The sequence below is a fragment of the Pipistrellus hanaki genome (assembly GCF_964339955.1).
Source record: "Pipistrellus hanaki genome assembly, chromosome: 8".
NCBI classification, from domain to species: Eukaryota; Metazoa; Chordata; class Mammalia; order Chiroptera; family Vespertilionidae; genus Pipistrellus; species Pipistrellus hanaki.
The window spans coordinates 77,622,104-77,644,154 of record NC_140510.1 but is presented as its reverse complement, the minus strand read 5'-3'; the positions used below and the strand labels follow the sequence as shown (position 1 = coordinate 77,644,154).

Genomic DNA, 22,051 nt, shown 5'->3' with positions numbered 1-22,051 from the left:
AACACGCATACCACTTGGTCAAACTCCGCAACCCTATGTGAGTCATGTTTCACAGCATGCACCTATGTGTACTGCTTGTTTATCTAATAGGAGTAGCTCTAAGTGAGTGGGCTCATGCAGTATCCTAGGTGAGCAATGAAGTTGGCCTACGTTTCCTCATCCATGTGTTGTTCTTTAATGCAGTGAACATATAGCGGGTGAGATGGGAACTTGTCCTTACTTAACACTAACTCTTGTTAGGTAACATTGAATGGTGATAATACTTGTGCTTTGAGCTCAAATGAACAACAAGGATTCTTCACATCACAGAAATCAGCAAGTGAACAGCATGTGCAAGAGAAAGTACAGCTGAGTTGAAAACTACATAACCTAATACCACCAAAAATAATTTGAACCCATAGTTTACAATTGGTATGGTTGCAAAATCTTTCATATTCATACACACAGCTTAAAGCTTGTGTATTTTACATATACACACAATTAATTTAACATTGGAGCATAGGTTTCGTTACCTATGAAACTGCCAGTGTAACAAAAAGTTACACAGACATTTGCCTTATGTACATAATTTTTGGGGACCACTGTGGTCTGATTTAAAACTTAACATCGCACATTTACAATGTTGTTTGTGAAATGCTCGAAAGTTAATGATAAAGATTTAACTTGTTTTGTAACCACCATGGTAGTGTTTCTATTAAGTCACAAGGTGCCTCTGGAAGAGCAGTGAAATGTACATGGTGGACTCAGCAGTGGCTGAGAATCCAGGAGTGAGTTAGGACCCAGCAACAGAGACAGAAATATGCAGCGACAGGAAGAGATGCCAAGTAATCTGAGTTCCTCGGAGGTGAAAGAGCCATTGCCACTAGGGAAGGGATATGCACAACCTGTGTCTTAGGAAGCCAAGAAGAAGGCTGGTCTACCTTGTAGAGAAAGAACCCTGTTTGCACAATAGACACATACAGCTAGCTGTATATAGAGAAAGACTGCGTAGCACCTAGTACTCAGAAAGCAACAGCAGGAGGAAGATGTTAGGTTATGGTCAATTGTAGCAGATAGAAAGTTTCTGCTCTACGACTGTGCTACCTCCATGATTTAAAATATATGGGAAAGGGGGGAGAGGGGAATGGGAGAGAAAAAAAGCAGGGGCGTGGTGGGGGGAGGGGAACAAAACAATATATGTATGGGAAAAACTGTAATGTTTTAAGAGCACATTTTGAAGACAGAATCCTATCCAAAGTCAAAGCCAAGGTTGTGAAACGAATGTCATGAAGCGTGCTGAAAAGGGACTTACAGCTCACTGCCGTGGTTGTCATGATGTGAATAGTATAACTGATGTCCTGTTCCTAAAAAATGGTCGCTAGAGAAGTATGGGTATGTTGGAGTCTCCAGGAAACCTCATCTCTAGATGGACACTCAGTGAATGGATCATGTACAAGTTTTACATTCAGAACAAAGTCGGGACCAAGTTTCTCTATTAATGTATTTAACACTTGATTGGAAGCGATCATGAGCTTATTAATGGAAGAAGAAACCTCAGTGAAAGTCAACTAAACTCAGAGGGATGTGGGAATCCAGATTACATCTGCAAATCTTCCTGGAGGGAAAAGAAGGTGACTCTGTATATATAGTAGAACCCCGCTGTGAGCCAGCGCAACTATCCACAGACCAGCAGCACACCATGGGCCCGTCAAGGCTTGTTGAAAACACAGCACACAGAAGTAAAGGCTATGCCAGCAGTGCTCACGGAAAGGGGATTGCTGTTTCTGTCTCATCGCCAGTGTTACAGTGGGGTTCCACCATATATATTTTGAGGCAGGAGGATGAAGCATGAATGAAATATTGATAATAGATACGAATAAAATGGAGAGCTTAACTTTTTTCCCAAGCTTTCAACACTGAAAAAATATTATTATTATTTTTAATTTAAGGCTTTAAGTTTATCCTCCTTTCACGTTAAATACAGGGGGGGAAATTGTCAAAACCAAACACTAACGTCATGAGCTTGGCACTTTAGTGATTAATTTGAAAGGGTGTCTACTTTCTTACATTATATACATATGTTTATAATGACAACAAAATAATTTTAGAGACTTACCAGTACATGTATTTGCATTTACATAATTTTGGGGTTTTTAATATGGGTTATTTTGTTGTTGTGTTTCCCTCATCTTTTGTTTATTTTTTGTTTCAAAGCATTTTGTTTCATTCAAACATTTCTTTAAATTGCACTCGTTTTGTGCCCAAACTCTTTGTATCTGTGGCCACATCGTTTTTAAGCAAGCCCAACAATCACTGTACAACATGTTATAAGAGAGAAGGTCAGAGACAAAGAAATGGCAAAAAGGATCCAAAAAGATGGGGAGCAAACAATGAACTCAAATTCACAGAGAACCTTTGCAAGAAAAATATTTCGGTACAGACAAGTGAACAGTATGTGTCAAAATCTCTTATTTCCATATTTACATTTATAAAAGAACTATACAATAGTATCCACGCCTAAGTCCCAGCTCCTGTGTCCCATGGCTGCCTGGTCCAAGGGAAACTGAATGGGACAATGAATCAACAAGTGCAGGGAGTTGGTGGCCTGGTCTAGACTAGGGGGCGGGGCCAGGCAGCTTCCCCAGGTTCACCTGTCATCTCCACCTTAGGAATTCAGTTGCAGGTTTGGCTGCGGATTGGCTTGCTAGCTGCTTGTTGTAGATATGCCATGCAGGTTTTACCCTTTCAAAAATTATGTCTTCATGCCACTGGAGTGTGTCATTGGTAGGAAAAGAGAAAAGAAATCATGCCAGATCATTTAGAAGTTATTAAGTGCCAGCAGGCTGAGGAAGAAAAAAAAAAGTCATTTGCTATTTTAATGGTTCATTTATTGCACTTAATTGTTGATGTTGTTGTTGTTCCTTCTTCCTTTAAAAATAAAAAGAGATTCTGAAACAGTTCATTTTAGAACTCTGTCTTTTGCCCCCCCTTTTATTGACAGGTGGCGGGAGTTCACTGAAATTATTTCCAAAAAAGACAGTTTTCTTTGACCTCATCCAGGTCATCCCAACTTGAGTTTCTACAGTCATGACCACCCAGTGTTCTTGTTTACAGACTGAACAGTGCTGGCAACACTGCTGAAAGCGTGTCACGTCCAGAATCCAACAGTGTGAGGCACCGTTCGTCCGCCGCAGCTGATTCAGATGGGGCCTTGCTGACTCGGATCGAACCTCCTCTTCTTGACATTTCTTCCCAAGTGAGTCAAAAGAAGATGCAAGGGGAAGCGGGGGGAAATCCACAATATTAGTCAGATCACGATAACAGGAGGGTGATGATAATGACAACGCTAGTTCCAGAGCAAAGTAATCAACTCACACTGAGGCAGATTTTCTAAAATAACTCGAAATGGAAACACAGAACCTCTTACACTTTTGAATGTCTTGACAACCTCTCCACTAGAATGCATTCATTTGTGAAGATCAAAAGAGGCTTGCAGTTGTTCATTTGAAACCACTGACAGTCTCAGGAGCCCAATTTGTCTCTTATTTCAGAAGTAACTGACAGAGCTAATTGTCGCTGGATCAGAATTATTATATGGAGGGCTCTTCCATTTCGGGGCTATTAGAACTCTGAAGGTCTCGATTCCTTCCAGGATCTGTGAGTTCAGTATCAGTGAATCAGCCTTTGCCAAGATGGCAAAACACCTTGTTCTACTCAGTGATTGTGCTGCCTTGGCGTGTGAGTTCTTACCACACTGTGGAACGAGCATTTTTCATGTCGAGAAAATTGAAGGTCAGAGTGCACAGGGAGAGAGCACACTCTGAGGAGAATGGACACAGGCTCAGGTTAGTTAAGCAAATGCAGCAGATTAGCTTAGTTGAAAGATACAAGTTAAAATGTCTCGCTCACAGTGTCCAGTCTCCTAAAAAAGTGGTTCTGATGTTTCAAAAGAGAAAAGAAAGAACCAGCAAGACACTTGTACAAGGCAACAAGAATTGGTTGCAACCTCCCCATGGTCTGGTTTCATGTGGGGCATCAAGCAAAGAGGCTCATGCATTTAATCTGCGCACTGGGCGGGTGCCACGCTGCTGTCACCGAGGCATCATGCAAAACTGGAGACCGAGGAGTCCCCAGGAGCTCTCGTTCCCCTGCCCACTCATTCGGGGCAGCTGGTACAGCCCTAAGTACCAAAAGGATTACAGTATGTTCTTCCTCACTTCTAGGTAATTTAAAATAAAAATAAAATAAAAATAAAAATAACACCAAAGTCCAAAGTTCAAAGTTGATCCTGCAAAGTTCTTATTTTCCCCCAAGATGACCACTTCGATGCTTTTTTTTTTTTTGAACTATCACATATAAAAATCTTCAAAGAAAAATTTCCTTTCCCTTTTCAAAGTTTTCATTGAAACATCTTTAATGGCCTAAGCACATGGTTCATTCACCTAGCAGGAAATCCATTGCAGCAAACACTATTTCAACAGTGCTCCTTCCTTTTCTTCGCTATCACCCACCACCACCTTACAACCCTCCTGGGAGCCAATATTCTCAAAAGCATGCATTGCTGATGCTGCCCTAGAAATAGAGATGGGACCAAGAGGGACATATCCCATAATGCATCTGTCCCTGAGTTTGCTCCAGAGCACAAGCAGTGCATCTACTTTCCATGATCATAGCCCTTGAAGATTAAGTGTATTAGGAACCACACTTCCAGTGAGTCAGGTGGGAGAAAACAGGGACTGCTTGACCTTGTAAAATAACCCTGAAGAACTACTAGTAAGCTATGCATTTCAAGAGAAATGTTAAACTAATGTCTTCTCAATTAAAATGAATGTAGGGGAGATATCAAGCAACCTATTGCTATGCATGTAAATGACTATATTGCCCACATCTAAATTTCTTTATTCAAATGCAGGGAATGTCAGGTGAACAGTCATGCCCAAGGTCATAACTACAATCCAGTTCACTTTTAAACGGAGATATGAAATCCCACTTCAGCACGACATACAGGCCATCTCTGTGCTTCTTCTAAAAGTCAGTTTTTGAAGCTTAGATTGCATTTTTTTAAAAATAGAAGCAATGTCCAACAGGGTGACTAGGTTCCCAGGCCGACCAGGAGGCTAAACCATGTTACAGAACCATGTACTTATCAGGAAATAGCATCTGCATACCAACAGGGGACTCTGGGGCCATATATCTTCCCCGATGAGGATGAAAAGGACACTCCCATGGCAGGCTCACCGCGAGGGTCCCTCACATAGAAGCTGTAACCACCATAGGCTACTGTACGTTGACAACGGCTTGTCCTGAATTTTCTATATCTAATATTTTTGTTCAATTGCAGTGTGAGAGCACAACTATCGTAGGGATGTACTTATTGTTTTCCTTCCATGACTGTCTCACCTGAATATTCTCTGTTCACTAGGACTGTGAGGCAATTAACTTTCTCAACATAACCTGTAAGGTATTTCTGGATCGTTATAAAATATTACCATAAACCTCAATCCTTGCATTGACCCCGTTTTCATTAACTTTTACTACTTCTGAAAAACCTGTACTTTTGTCCACGATATATATGCACATACATGTATACAAAATAAGAGTTGTATTAAACAACTCTTCAGTTAACAACAACCATCTCAGATTGTAAAGGCCTTAGACCTTTCAATGGTCTACTGAGCCACTACTATCACCTTTTTATCTCTCTACAATGAGTCCTTGCCCACCCACCAAAAAAGCCCTCCCTTGACCCTTTCTAGGCAACCTTAGACTGAGTTCTCTTCCTCAACTCCCGAACTCAGTCCTCCTGGCAAGCTGAGAGAGAAACTGCCTAACACAGGAGCAGCAGGCACATGGGAAGTTTTGCACTGGGATCCGGTCATGGAATTCGGATAAGTAACAAGTCTGATTATGCTCCTCATGGAAAGACCGGGTAACATCGATCCCATTTCCTAACTCTGTAAAAACCAAAAGCAAATTTTAAAAAAAGACATGTATTCTTTCAAGAAAATACAATTAGCTATATTAAGTTCCTTTCCAATTTCATCCAACTTGACATTCAAACAATTTAGTTAACTTCCCTTGTATTCATCTAGATGGGGTCCTTTAAGTTTTCATTTATGTGAGTACCTAAACAGTCTGTGCTTTTTTCCAAAATCTAATAAAAGCAACAGCTCTAATGATCTGACCAAGTATATTATTACACAACATTGGATAGAAGCCCTGAGTCCCCATGAGTCAGGACAGAGTTTGCAATCCTCTGCACCACAGCATTAGTCTCTGTGTGTAGGTGTGGAGAGGATAAGGAGCAGGGGGTAAGGGTAAATAAATGCAGATATGGGTAAATGTTGGATAAGTTGGTATGCCAAGAGTCTAGATTTATTTTCCACAGGTTGTCTCAGAGAAAAATTCTAAAGACCCAAAAGACTGGAAATATATAGACTAAACCGTGGTCGGCAAACTGCGGCTCAAGAGCCACATGCAGCTCTTTGGCCCCTTCAGTGTGGCTCTTGCACAAAATACCACAGCCTGGGCGAGTCTATTTCGAAGAAGTGGCAGTAGAAGAAGTTTAAGTTTAAAAAATTTGGCTCTCAAAAGAAATTTCAATCCTTGTACTGTTGATATTTGGCTCTGTTGACTAAAGAGTTTGACAAACCACTGGACTAAACCATCCCTTAGAAACCTCATACTTTTAGAGTATGAAATTAAAGATATAATAAGGTATATCTACCACATTGTTCAATAGATTAGGATATGCCAAATAAAATAACCTATCAAATAAAGCATTTTTTTTTTCTTTTCAGGAAGTCTATAACCTTGCTTATGAAAGTCATATTCTCATTAAGCAAAGCTTTCAGACTCTATGACTCTGCTATGAAGTAATATAAATTTATATTATTTTTTACCACAATAATCTTAATAAACCTTCATTGTCACCTTACACACACAAAGGTACATGTACCACACATGCGCACACACTCACATGCACTCTTGCTTTTTACCACTTATTTCAGAGGAAATATGGTTTAAGAGGAAAAAAACATTAAAAAATGGCAGTGTGTGTCATGGGCCAAAGCATTGCTGTATTTCTCATTTGTACTTGAATGGCATGACCCTTCTTCCACATCCATGTCACTCACAGTGTTGTGCCCAAAGACACCTGATGTTAGGGAAAAACCGCACTTCCCCTGAGCAGTTCATACATTTGGAAGTTTGTGGTGCCCTCCAATTCTACAGGTTATTTTGTTAATGTCTCTTCTAGCAATAAACACCTGGTTCAGGAGGGATGTCCAATAAAGGTATGTAGAGCAATCTTTCTTGCCAACTATTTTTCAACTTCTGCTTCTAAAAGGAATCTCTTTAGTACTTTCATTGAACTCAATGAAAGACGCAAAGGCTTTCAGTTCAACTAGCAAATAATTATACTTCCAAAGTATATAATCATCTCCCAAACTGCCCAGGTGGTGAGAAAACCTAAACTTGATCATTCAGCACCCACAGTCTTTCACTGCAAAGTTGTAGATCTTTCTTGTTGAATATAAACCATGTAGCTACTATTAAAGTTAAAAGCAAATTCAGATCCTCATGGAGCAACCAATAGCACAAAGAGCAGCAACTTCTCCACATCTAAACTCCTAAAATGACTTCACCCCTTCACTTTTTTCCCCCCCAGAATTTAAAAAATTTACTTCAGCCGAAACCAGTTTGGCTCAGTGGATAGAGCATCAGCCTGTGGACTGAAAGGTCCCAGGTTCGATTCTGGTCAAGGGTATGTACCTTGGTTGTAGTAGGCACATCCCCAGTAGGGGGTGTGCAAGAGGCAGCTGATCGATGATTCTCTCTCATCGATATTTCTAATTTTTGATCCCTCTCTCTTCCTCTCTGTAAAAAAATCAACAATATATATATATATATATATATATATATATATATATATATATATATATATATTTTTTTTTTTTTTTTTTAATTTACTTCACACTGTTCTACAATGTTTTTCTTTATGAAGGTCGTAGGGCACGGGAAGTGACATTGACCTAGCATAGTGGTACACACCTATGCAGCAATCCCACAGCTGTTTCTCACCTCACTCAATGCCCATCTCCCCACCCACCCTTTGTGTTATGTTAATTAGATGTCTCTCTCAGATTTAATTAATCTGAACCAGGCCTAATCCACTTATATACACAGTGATAAAAAGGCTTTTCCATTTTTTCCCCCAAAGAAACATGCAATTCAAGCTGTGAGCTAGGCCAGGCCACTGTTTTGAGGTCCTGCTACAGAATTGTGCTATCTCCAAATGTTGAGATGGGAAATTTGATATTGCTTGCGGCTGGATGGCAGGATGGCAAAGATGCACAGTGGGCTGTTTTCCAAGCCCGAGCATGAGCCAAATTTATTTTCCTTGAGGCATATTTAAACGGGGACATTATAAACTAATGGATCATTGAACAACTGTCATGTACAGTGACTTGTTTATAGTAAGTAACAAGGCACTGAGAAATATTTTCGTGAATTAGGCCAGTCCAAACAAAAACACGTTATTCTGCCATGTGCCACATGAGTGAGTGACTCAGTATCTGGGCAATGTTTGATTAATATTGTGATGGGAAATTCAAACATGAGTTGCATACTGGGAGTGTGTTTTTGAAAACACACTGATGTTCCATCAAACATTAATGTTCCATCAAACAAGTTCAAGTTTATAAATCTCTCTGTGGAAAAGAGGTACTATTTGATAATAGCTCCCAAGTTGAAAACACTCAAAAACTTGCAGGCTTGAATTAATTTAAATCATCTTTTGGTTTTTCTTTCATAATCAATTTCTAATAACATTTTAACTGGTTTAAGTAAACAGAATTCAGGATATAAAATATAAAACTGACTAAACTCCCTAATTAAGGCAATTATTCAGACAATTCAGGTCAAAAACTTCCTCAATTGTGTAACCAGATGAAGGCAAAGTGGGCTTTGAATTTGGCCAATGGTCTTACTTCCCACTTAAATTTGTTTCTATAGGTCTGGTTGAAATGTAATTTATCACAAGGAATACTTTGCATAGTGGTCTAATTTACAAATTGTGAGTCAACACAGCACGAAAAGCTATAGAAAGGAATTACCCAATGATTCTGAGGTATAGAAATATCCAAACTGAGTAAATTAGGTTTAAAGTTTTGGATTATTTGTGATTATCTGGCACGTCTATTGAAATGAACTTAGTTCCATGATCAATATATAATCCAAACTAAAAGGGTACTTACTATGAAGACACACCAGGCCTACCAATCATGCCAACATTTGCAGTTAATTAGAAAATATTGAGTATCAAAAAACTACACCTTAAATTCCAAAGTGAAACTAATTCAGGTGGTTAGGGAATTAATGAGAATATTTTTGAAAATCTGTTTTTATAAAATAATGAAGCTTTTAAAATCCTAAAGTTACATACAGTATGATGTGTAATGATGAACAAATGGTTACTTGGGTTGTGAAAATTTCAAAATGTCAATGGACTGTAAACCAGTTTAAAACAGATACAAGGAGTTTATGTCCACCATTTCCAACTGCACAGTTCCCTCTCAGACCTGTGTATTAATAAATATCTCTCAGAATGCTCGCCCCTAAAAGCTGACGGTGAAAGAACTTCCACTTTCTCTCTTTAACCCAGTGCATGTGAATTCCTTTCTCATTTCATGTTTCTCCACTTGCCTGAAGATGGCATTGGTGTTTTCATGTTTCTTCTTTTCTGACCCGTTTGTGAATGAGGTATTTTTCTCAGTCTTACTGTTAAGACTTGTAGCAGGAACTCAAAACTTGGTTATGTAAGCAGAAAAGAGAAGTGCCAGAGCCACTGAGAAGAAGGCATGCCGCGTTGCTTACTTAAATCCCCATCCTGTGCCCCCAAGGACAATAGCTGCTACCAGGATGGCACCAGCGATGGAGCCTATTATGAGATTGGTGGCACTAGGACCTGTGACAAAGGATCATGGGAAGAAAGTCATATGAGCCAACCACTTTCGTTACCACAAGGGAAAGGCAGTTGAGCGGTTTCAGGAAGTCAATACCCTGCATGAAAGATTGCTAAACACATAAATCACCTTTTTGACTTAGCTTAATTTCACTTTCCACACTGTGGATAACGACTGCTGGGGTCTGAATGCCTTTACATCTGCAGCTTCTGCACCACTGACAATTAAGTTCCATTAAATCCACCTTTCGCTGAATTTGAAGCAAATAGGCGCCAATGGCTGTCATTGCGCATCTTTCTTCTTCTCCCCTTTCCCAATACCACGAATCAAACGAGTCAAAGAGCGCATAAAGAATGCGATTGCATTAGAATTAGCTCAATCTGCTGGCAAACAAGGGCATGAAAAGAAGGAAATATTCTACTGAAGTGTTCTTTCAAGCAGCCCATAAAATTGTCTGAATGCTACAGGTTTTATGCCCCACAGGGAGACAGTTAAAATTCAGAAGTCAGAAGGAGGTTACCAATAAAGATCTGGCTTGGAAGTCTAGTTCTCAAAGATATATTTCTTCACGGCACAGATCCAGGCAGTGTTCAAACAGCAGCATGGGCTTCCAGAGGCAAGATATAAAGAACGTGTAAAACTCACTGGGTAATTTTGGGGAAATGGTAAAAAGAAAGTGGAATTCCCACTGTTTGAGGGAGAGTTGGCATTACTGTGTATTCTCTCCACTCACATGGCAAACACCTGGGCTCCCTCTTTTTACAGGTAAGCAACATTCACATTAGTATGAGAATTATTTTAAGTATCATATCATTCAGGATGCTAATATGCAGGTACAGCGCCCTATGCCCCTGTTCCCAAGGTCACAGGGCCCATTTTGCTAGCTCCCCTGGAATCCTCCTCAGGTTTGTGTGTGCATTCATTGCCGTGTAAAAGATTCTCTTTTCTGCTCACATCAGTGCTCTGGACTGTGTACATAAATGGATGCCACTTTCAGCAGCCATGAAATTGTGTTTTCACCCAGTGTTTGCGTAATGGGGGTTACAATGGACATCTCAGGGATGAGGTCTCTTGGGGCTCCAGGGTTTGGACAACCCCTTAAGACTAACCATTGAGGTTCTAGAGAACAGAAATCTCAGTGGCCTTTAGAGATACAGCCAAAATAACCTAATTAGAAAAAGCCACTGGCTGTAATGCCAGAATGACCAAACGACGGGCCACCAGGAGGTGCACTGATGGGTCCTGCAACCAAGGTGGAAGGAGGGATTCTGGGTCCCACAGCAGCGGCAGGAGGGACTCTGGGTCTTGCATGATTTCACACATTAAGCCTCTAGTAAATAATAATGAGAGCCGCAAAAGCTGGCTAACTACTATTCACTGTCCTGACGATGTGGGTGCACTTTTAAGCACTTGGCATTATTATCTCATCTGATTCTCACCAAACCCTAAGAGGTAGGAACTATGACTAGCTTTGTTTAACAGATGGAAAAATAGAGGCTTCTAGAAGTCAATACATGACAGAGGCAAGATTTGAACCCAGATGTGTTTGACTCTAAAGCTTATAGGATACTCCAAGGGGCAGCAAACTACAGCCCACGAGCCAAATCTGGCCCTGCTGACTGTTTTTTCAAAGAAGCTTTACTGGGACACAGCTAATTCATCCCCATGCGGTTTACAGCTGCTTTTAGGCTAAGAGAGCAAAGTCACAAGGTTGGGACAGACATCCTGTCGCCGGCAAAGCCAAAACTATTTACCATCTGCCCTGTTACAGAGTTTGCTAACCTCTCCACTAAAGCAACACTGTTCCATGTATACGTGTTTCCTCCGCAGAGCTTAATAGGAACTCCAATATTAAAACACTTAAAAAATATTTATATTACCGTGTACAGAATGTATGCCTTAGACACGATTTGCACCTTACTGGCTCAGAAAACAGGCTGGAATTAGAATCAATGCATAACCCCTGAGAATTAATTCCTGATTTACAACGATAAACTAGTAGGCACAAAAGCAAAACAAAACAAGTCTTTGGAATCCTTAGGGATGAAATGACATTACACTGCTGGTCAAAGTAGGAGGCATCAAGACTACCTTGTAAAAAATAGATAAATAAATAAAATAAAAAGCCGAAACCGGTTTGGCTCAGCGGTAGAGCGTCGGTCTGTGGACTGAAAGGTCCCTGGTTCGATTCCGGTCAAGGGCATGTACCTTGGTTGCGGGCACATCCCCAGTAGGGGGTGTGCAAGAGGCAACTGGTCGATGTTTCCCCCTCATCGACATTTCTAGATCTCTATCTCTCTCCCTTCCTCTCTGTAAAAAATCAATAAAATATATATATTTTTAAAAAGACTACCTTGTATTATGTGGATTTTATTCTACTTTTTAACTAGTATTTACTATTTACTAAATTTAACTGTATTTGCTATTTTAGCAACTCTGGCAAAATTTAGAATTTAAAGGGGAAAAATCAGTAAACTAATAGACAACAACAGTGTATACACCAAGAATAATAACATCTATGTTTAGAAATATATATATATATACACACACACGTATACAGACTTACCTGTCATAACCAGAAATAGCCACAAGCCAACAACACTGGCAGGGAAGGAGCACAAGGACTGTGCCTTACCACAAAGCTCCCGGGTCCTGCCTAGCTCTAAGACTCAAAGGGAACATTATTAAAGTTCACCCCTTCCGTTAGCATAGTCAATAAATTACATTTTTTTTAAAAATGGAATTGGAATGGTTTTTAAAAAACGACCTTTCTTCCCAACGAGAAATTTCACATCAATGTGTGTGTGGAATTTCCCCCTGGGAAAGGAATGTTCCTTCTACATCTAATCCAGTCAACAGACCCACGTGAAGTTTTATAGAAGTTTGTTTTCTAGAAATATTTTACTTCCCATAAACTTTTCTTTCTAACAGAGATGGAGAAACAAAATATTTTTTCAAATACTTCTAGCTTCCCCGGGGTTAATTAGCTTCAGAGTCCATATGGATGGGATTACAAGATCCAAGTGTAGTCAAGATCCAAGTCTAGTCAAAGCCCTTCAACTCAGGTGAGATTTAGGGAATCAATACCACCTGGGACCTATGGACCTCCCTCTTCATGCTATTTCTTTCCAGCCCCGGGCCTCCCAGACCCAGGCTGAAAGGAGAACATCTGTGAGCTGCCACCAATGGGACTAAGGAGAAATGTGAGTGATGTTCTCAAGGTGCCTATGGTTTGGTCTGATTGAGTGCAGGTTGCCTGGCGATCCCTGAAGACACTAGCAATCTGTTCCTGGGCCACTGTGAGTGTCAGCATCACCACAGTGAGCAGAAAAGACAGCGTGCCAAGGAGTGTTTTTGTAACTTGAAAAGGCTCTCCCTGAAATTAGAGGGGGGGAAAACCACAATAATCTTTTAGTCTACATGTACATTGGCAATCTCATGGAAGCAATAGCCCATGGAGAACTGACAGCTATTCTGAAGATATAGATCAAGTGCAGAGCAACCTAAATAGAGGCACCTGGAGAGCTCAGTGGGCACGGGCATGCAGCCACAGGTTTATACTCTGGCTCCTCAAAGGACAAACCCACCAGGTGTTTTGCAACTGCTCCCTTAAAGTTTTGCAAGTTTGGATTAAATGTCTGTTCATTCTTACTGCTGTTTGCTCCCAAATACTTATGTAAATATTAAGTTGGAATTATTAACCTATTTTATTAAAAAAAAAAAAAAAGGCAATGTCCTAAATATTTTTCCTTGTAAATACAAGCTGAAGCTTCCTTTAGCCCTCTCAATCAACGGAGAAAATATTAGTGGCTATCATTCAGATTACCCTTAAAAATATCTACAGTTGTTGATAATTCCTAATTGTATAAGTGAATCTATTTGACTGGTGATGATTCAATTAATCATCAGAGTCCTAATAAAACACTTCTATAAAAGCATTTTTGCCAATAAATAGTAAAAAAAAAAAAAAAAAAAAAAAAAAAGTCTGTGTCTTAGCATTACTTTTCAAGTGGAGGAGCAATGGAAGCTTCTGGACCCTGGCCTCCACGGTGAAGACATCATCATCACCCAGGATTACGTCATGCCCCACATTGTTCCAGACAGGAGAAGGTTCTCCACGACACAAGACAACCACACGACACAAACACGTCCAAATCACAGCACAAGTAGCACCACCACGGGCAACACATCGACGAGACGACACGGGGAGTCAGGGATCGAGGTCTGCTCACACACTGGGGACCAAACGGAAACACTCTGAAACTCAAAAAGATGCTTACTCTATTCCCCACCCCGTGCCTCCAAAAATCACCCCCAGGGCCAGAATGGTGCCTGCCACAGCGCCTATTAGCCTGCTTGTGGCCAGGTTCACTGTGTGGAGGGAAAAACGGAGATTTAAAAAAAAATAAAACAAAAAAATTTTGATCACACTGATTTCACTAACGTACAAAATCATCTATTCAGGAAGTGCTTTGAAAGTCAGTTAAATATTAAATTGTTTTTGCTTATTAAGCTCTACATACACACTGAAAATATTCAAGGATAATCTTGTATTTACATTCCAACTCCAAAAACTGTAGTTAAACACATGTCTTACACTTTTACATAAAGAAATAAGCCAATTGGAGTGAAGTGAAATTAAAATGTAATTTAAACTGCCAAGCAACAAATCTGTTTTCTAATTCAAAAGTTATAAACCATTAGTATACTTTTTAAAAAATCCTAAAACTATAAAATATGCCTAAGAAGCTATTATTTTTTTTAAATCTAAAACCTACTCAATTCTGTGGAAATCCTTACATGTTTAAAAAGAGAGTACCTTTAAAATTAAATGCATCGTTACCAGGGAAGTTATTTTACCTGGAAAAGTATATTTCAAATAACTCCACAATGTTTGTGTTTCTGCCACAGTATTTGGACATCCAGATTTTTGTTTATAGTCTGCAGTGGATAAACTTTGCACTGAGAGAAAGTAAGGGTCTCTGGGAAAGTGTATTCATTGCTTCAAACTATGGAGTGGTCAATTACTGAGGAGACACTCAATACCTGCACATCACTGCTTCTGTGTACAGCGTTCGCTGTAAAATGGGACTGGAATGAGCCCAAGTTCCCAAGGTTCTCTCTGCACAGGCAAAGAGTTGTTTAGTGTTGAAGTAGGAAGGCATAATATTTATGGTTGAGTGTGTCTGTGCATCTGTATGTGCCTGCAAACGGGACATATAAGCACTTGATCTCACATTCCAAGGGAATCACAAGTACTGGCTTCATATCCCTTCGCCAATGAAAACAGAGATTAGCTTCTACAAGGCTGCACTCACACAGACTGTGCCGTGAAACAAGCAAAGAACCACAACTGGAAGTTGCAAGTTCTTACTAGTAAGGCTTAACATTGGGATCACTAACCTTTTTAGCTAAATATTCTCCCAAAGCATCTGGAGAGAACCTTAGATCTCTAACTGCACAATTGCTTTATTTACCATAGGGCAAATCGTATGAGTGAGAGATTCTAGTTTCATCATTAACTAAGTTCAACCTGAGTTGTTCTTGAAAACAAAACAAAAAAAGATGGGAGCACAACAGAAAACATTGGGAGGCTATTACTGAGAGCACGGAGGGGAAAGGAAAAAAAGACCAACATCTAAGGTGGTAATTTTTTCCAAATGTGGCAATACATAATACAAAATAACCTAAACTCTAGCTCAGATTTCCAAATAGTAGAGGCAAATACTGGGATAAAAGCTATGCCAGATATAATGCCTCATTTTTTTTTTAAGACCTTAGAAAATCATTGCTTTCAGAATACTAAATTAACTAGGATATATATATATATATATATATATATATATATATATATATATATAATTATTTTATTAAGTTTTAGGCATTGGCTCTCAAAATACACAAGAGTCCTATTAACTCTTCAATCTTTATATAAGCCACATGCAAAATTATAGGAAACACACTCCTGTGAAATGTGATGCTGAGTAAAAATTTGTTAATATTTTTAAAATTATAGTAACTATGAATGATGAAAATAACTAGTAAGGCTTTTATATTTGCTACGGACGTGATTTATTACTGCTGAATCAAGAAAATAAGGCAATTCACCATGTAAGGCAATTCACCATGTATTATAAGTGTTAAACACAATGAGAGGAACAAGATATTTCTACAGATGCTTCAAATACGCACCCAAAAGAAATAGTGTTTAACCTCCACTGATCAAGAATAATCATTTCCAAATTCTTAACTGATAAGTAGGTATCCTTAGCACCAAAGCAAGATAAAAGTGGGAAAAATAGCTTTTTCAAAAGTATCCTCTCCCCTCCTTGTTCTCCCTGCCTCCCGTGACTTTAAAATCTACTAATTTGAAAACATATAAACTCCATTTAATTCTTTATCAGGATACTTAGCAGAGTAATCTCTTCAGTCTGTAGTTTCTCAATCTGTTTTCAAACTGACATGGACGAATGGCGTGGCTCACAGGTGGGTAGGTTTTGACAGGGGCCATACTTGTATTCTTAGGTCTCAGCACTTCTGCACAAAGAACTTATCATCTCATTGGAAAGAAATTCCTTGGACCTTTGGAGACCTATACTCTGGTTTTCTGTACTAATTTACTTCTTATGTAACTATATTTGTTCATTCATTCACTCACTCATTCATTCATTCTCTACTACATGCCTTTTTCTCCCAGCAACTATGCTGGGCGCCAGCCTTCAACCCACCAAACCTGAAGATGGGACTCTTCAAGATGGGACACACTCAGCACATCAGGAACTGAACTTTGCTCCCTAACTCTTAGACACACTTACCTCTCATTGTAACTTGATTGATTGTGGAAACTGTTTATTACCTAGCATTAGGTTTTCATGTTTGTTTACTTATTTCTGTTGTTTGTTGGCTTTTATTATCACTTTTAGTCTTGGCCCCTGCTATCTAGGTTCATATGTGCTAAAAGGTAGTCTTTTTGAGAAGTATACAGTATTGAGAATAAAACTATGACTTTTTTTTTTTAAAGAATTTCTATTGGATATGTAGAAGTCTTCCACAGATAGGGCATGCTTCAGACATTTTGACATTGTGAATGGTTGGGTTTTTTTTGTTTGTTTGTTTGTTTTTCCTTTTCTTACTTTTAGAGAGATTCTGAAACAGAAAGGTGCATTATTTAGTTCATATGATTCCAATGAGCCAAAAGGAGCTATAATCCTACATCCCTTAATACTTAAAAGACAGGAGGCATCAATACATCGTTTATACTCTGTGGACCAAAGTTCTTTCTTTATCATTTTCCTAAAAGTTAAGATTAGAAATAAATACTAAATGTACTCTTTATATCTTAGAGTATCATATTGGCATGAAAAATAGATATTTTATCTAGCACCATATTTCAATATGTCAGACGTACACTCAAATCCTCTCACTCTTTTCCAGAAAATAATAATAATAATAATAATAATAATAATTAATAATATGTTAATTTTGGAATACACAGGGACAAATATCTAAAGGAATGAAAAATAAATTAATTTATATAAGAATATTAATTCAGTCAATTTAGCTGTCAATAAAAATATCATGGCATTTTTCTGAACCCAAACAAAATAAAACTCAGAGTTATTGAAAAAAATTAAAATTTGTTAAACCCTTATGTTAATGATGAGGCTATTGTTAGTGAAAAAAATACCTAAGTGAGATATAAATACACATGAGCATAATCACATGATAACCATAACATCTCATATAAAATCACAGATTTGTACACTCACAAAGAAACTCAACTTTTAAAAAGACATATGCAAAAGGTAAATATTAACTAATACTCCTCAACCTATTAAGACCAAAATTATTGTTTTCAAAATACTAAATGCTAGTATGTACTGGGTCAGCTAAGCTTAATCATTACCTGGTTATTGTTTCACCCTTTCTACTTATTCCTGTGCTATAAGAACCAGCATAATAAGTCAATACATACTCAGCTTTAAATGAGGCAGTGTGCAATAACAGAAAACGCCATGGGCTTCAGATCAGGTCACCTACATTTTATTCCTGGCTCTGCCCCTAACTCTGTGTTAACCCTGATAACTAAGTTAGTTTTCTCATCTGTAAAACAATGAGTGTGAACTAAACTGCCACCAAGGCCTTTCTATCTGATTTAACGACTACGGTCATGATGGGGGGTCTGAACAACACTCCCAGGAAGGCTCTCTGTCCGTCCATGTCAATGAAAATATGTGACAGGGTCCAGTATCCTCTTTGCCCTCCTATATGGTGATGTAAATCAGCCAGTGAGAAAAGTTCTATTGTATTCCATAATCAGCACCGTGCAAAAATGCCTACGAACTGACAAAAAGTATGGGTACTTGACTTGGTTCTCCCCACAGCAGGTGAGAATCCTAGGTCCCTTAAACACAGTTCAAATGTATGCTCCCCTGGCAGAACAAACCAGAATAATATCTTCCAGTGAGTTCAGTGCAAGCAAGCTGGGAGAGGGCCCAGAAGAATCTTTGTATGTAAAATAAGTAGCAATGCAAAAATAATGATAACGATAAAGTGATATGTAATGGAAAGTCTTTTTTTTTCAAATCATTGTTCACATTATTTTTGCTTTGAGATCCTATCCCTTCCCTTTTAATATATTTTATTTGAGAAGTTGGAACAAATTTTTTAGCATGCTTTAATAAGTGGGTGAAAGTGGACAGTGTTAGCTTGTGCGGGGTGACTGAAATGGCAACACTTTTATCTGTGTTTTTAGTTCCTACCCAGATGGAGAGGTTGAGTTTTTAATTCTTCCCAGGAAGAATTTGTAATTAAAATGAAAGAAATATCCAAAACACATTGGTTCCTTTCTGACAGCCTCCATTCAATAGAAGCCATCACAGAATTCACCTATATTTTTATTAATTTGGTCTTGATCCAAAGGGTTGTAGTTGGGTACGACTTCTCTTTTATGCCAGTGTTCATGATTTAAAAAAAAAAAAAAAGGCAATAGTTTCTATTTGCTTCTTGATTTTTTTCTCCACAACAAGGAAGTATAATGAAATTAGATAAAACTATGTTGTTGTTTTTTAATTCTATCTCACTGTATCTATACAGAAATTCCTTCATCTAATAGATATGACAGGCCTGATTACTGTGAATGCTGCTCACTGTGTATGGCAAGCATCTGGAGAGGACCCAAACATAAAATTCAGTAGAGCAAGTGCCAGTCAAACCAATTCAGTCTTGAGAAAACTGTTCAGCATTCAGCTATGGAGAAAAACCTTTAGCTCTTCACATAGCTGCTGAACCCACAGTTAAGAAAGTAATGACTGGAGGAAGCATTAGAGATCTTGCTTCCTGGCAATTGTCATCGATTTGGCTAAAATAAACTCTTATAAAAATTTTTTTTTAAAAAACAAAGTACCGTTTTAATATATCTTGAACTCATTACCTATTACTCTTTCTCAAGGCAATATATCACATGGATACTGCTAAGTTGGAAATCAGCACTACTATGTAGCATTTCATTTACTTTACATATTGCCAAAGGAAGGGTTGTAACATTTATCGAGTGCCTACTATGGGCCAAGGATGTGCTTGTCTTTTAAATAGTTGACACTCAATACATATTTGCTATCTGGATAAAAATATAAATATATAGTTTCTTTCTCATCATCTTCTCTGAACCAGAATATCAAAGATAAAATCATAAAGCCTACAACAAGGTGTTATAGTTTTGATTTCTGGTATTCACCATTTTCCTTATACACCAGCTGATTTTTCTATAGAGGCTGAAAAGACATAAATAAAGATAAAGCTATTATTTAGTGTACTGTTATTGTTTGACCTTTCTGGAAATCTAATAACTGTTTTATATATATATATATATATATATATATATATATATATATATATATATATATATATATATATATCAATTGCTGGCTTCCCCCCCCCCCCAGTTTAATGAAGATTACTAGAGATCACAAGAATTTTAACAATTTTAGAACCCATGGTTATGTTACCCTTACTCTAGTGATCCACTGACTTCACTAAGAATGGGGGGGAAATACAACAGGAACAAAATATGCTAGAATGCTTATGTTGACCACCTCTGAGTTGTGGAATGAAGAGTGATTTTTTACTTTCTTTTTCATCTTTTCTGTATCTTCAAAATTTTCTACAATAAACATGTATTATTTGAATGATCAAAAAGGTTATCTTTAAAGATATTGTAGAATAGCAGTGCATTAAATACAAAGAAAAAACAAATACTGCTTGAGTATCTTCTTCTCTACAATGGTACTGTTCACTTTATGCCTCCAATTAAGTTTTCTAGGTCTGGGCGGGCACAAGGACTGAGGAGTAGAGTTAGGCAATTAATAATCCCTTAGCCTGCCTAATGAAAAAGACAGAGCCTAAGGCAATTGAACTCTGCTCTTCTGCTCAGGCAAGTTTATTTTATACTTTCCTGGAGGAAAGAACATCTAGATCTTTAAGAGAATCACAAGGATGCTATGGAGAAAACATTTGGAAAAAAACGAACCTCTGCATCTCTTGTCTGAGTCTAAATCTTCTCTACATCCAACTTCTGAAAGTGGATCTAAGGATTTTTTTATTTAAGTTTCAAAGTAACAAAACACTATGTGTAAAAGTGGCATTGGCTCCTTTTTAGTAATAGGAGAAGAAGAGAAATAGATTGTGAGGGTGTGATTATGATTCTTATAGCATTTTAATATCATGGGCACATTACGCAAATGTATGAAAAGTATTTTAATACACCCACTATTACTGAACATTCCGCGTGCACTTGAATCAGCCTAAATCTCTTCAGCAATTGAGGGCTCTAGAGCTTCGTATGCTTTTGAAGTTCTATTTTCCCCATCTGAGCAATAATGACACTCAGAGACTTTAAATGAGCTCTTATCCCAAACTAAGCAGATCAAAATGACACTATCTCTCTACGTGTTTTTCCACCTGCAGGAAAAAGGCATGATCATTTTTTATAAGGCGCTGTTAGCAGTGCCATGAGAAAGAACCTGATGTACAATGTCACTGGGACACACCATCCATTCTAGTGACTCCTTGGTTTCTCAGGTATGTACATGCTGTAGGTGCTACCGAAAGCCTATTGCAATTGATGACTTTTCTTGGCTTTTGAAAGTCATATGGGCTGGGAAAGGGGAGAATAATGGGAAAGTGATTACCAAATCAGGATGACACAGGCCACATCATAACATGACATAACAGAACAGAATGGGCCTGATAGTGGGTGCCTAGGTCCTGCCTCTGGTTGCTGGGGTAAGTATAGCATGTCTCCTGACCTCAGGGTCTGAGTGTGCTCATCCACAAAATGAGAGTGGTGTAGTTAGTTGGTCACTGAGTCTCCTTCTAATTCTAAAATTCTAATTTCTCTCTTTGTAATGCCTGATTTGAACAAAGGTACAGATTGTTCATGTTCTCTTTAAGAATTTAAGTTCCATGAAAAATTCCAATTTCTTCCTAAATCAAAAGTGTATTTAAAACACAGCATGGAAGTGGGGATGGTGGGGGTAAGAGGGAGATATAAACCAAAGGACTTGTGTGCATGGATATAAGCATAACCAATGCACAGAGACACCAGGGGGTGAAGGCATGAACGGGAGTGAGGTGGGTGGGGGGCACTGGGGGAATAAGGACACACATATAATACCTTAATCAAAAAAATAAAATTAATAATAATAATAATAATAAACACATCATGGAAGATGAAAACTTCCATGTATTTCACTTTTCAAGGATTGAGGAATGACCAGAGTCACATGTCATCCAAAAAGATTTCTCAATTAGAAAACAGACATAGATTAGACAAACTATAAAATGATTAGCCTTTGTGATTATGAAGGGGAAAAAAAGAGAATGAAGTGTAAAGAAAAGAAAGGAAATTAGTATATTTACTTCTTCCTCATCTCAATTCTAGACTAAGGGATCATTCAAATATATTTTCCAATATGACATACTAGAATCCTTAATTCTGCAGTAACATGAGCTATACATTTTACAGGCCAAAGAGATATTCTTATGGGTCTCCTTTCAAATCTATTAAGTTGTTCTATTGGCTCCATATGATGAATACCAACAAATGC

The 22,051-nt window shown here is 38.3% G+C and overlaps 1 protein-coding gene across 3 annotated transcripts in view; it reads right to left on the bottom strand.

Annotated features, from left to right (window-relative positions):
• Window positions 1-1,161: 1,161 nt before the first annotated feature.
• Window positions 1,162-22,051, bottom strand: part of ADAM23 (ADAM metallopeptidase domain 23) — a 149,137-nt gene continuing 128,247 nt past the window's right edge. Inside the window, exons 25-26 of one of the 3 annotated variants that reach the window (XM_084892190.1) lie at window positions 14,225-14,315; window positions 1,162-3,227 (exon numbers count right to left, since the gene is read on the bottom strand). In XM_084892190.1, coding sequence (XP_084748316.1) covers window positions 3,179-3,227; window positions 14,225-14,315 — 140 coding nt within the window. In that variant the 3' untranslated portion in view covers window positions 1,162-3,178. Of the gene's footprint in view, window positions 3,228-9,855; window positions 9,947-14,224; window positions 14,316-22,051 lie in introns of all 3 variants that reach the window. The other 2 variants (XM_084892188.1, XM_084892189.1) reach the window with 2 other exon arrangements.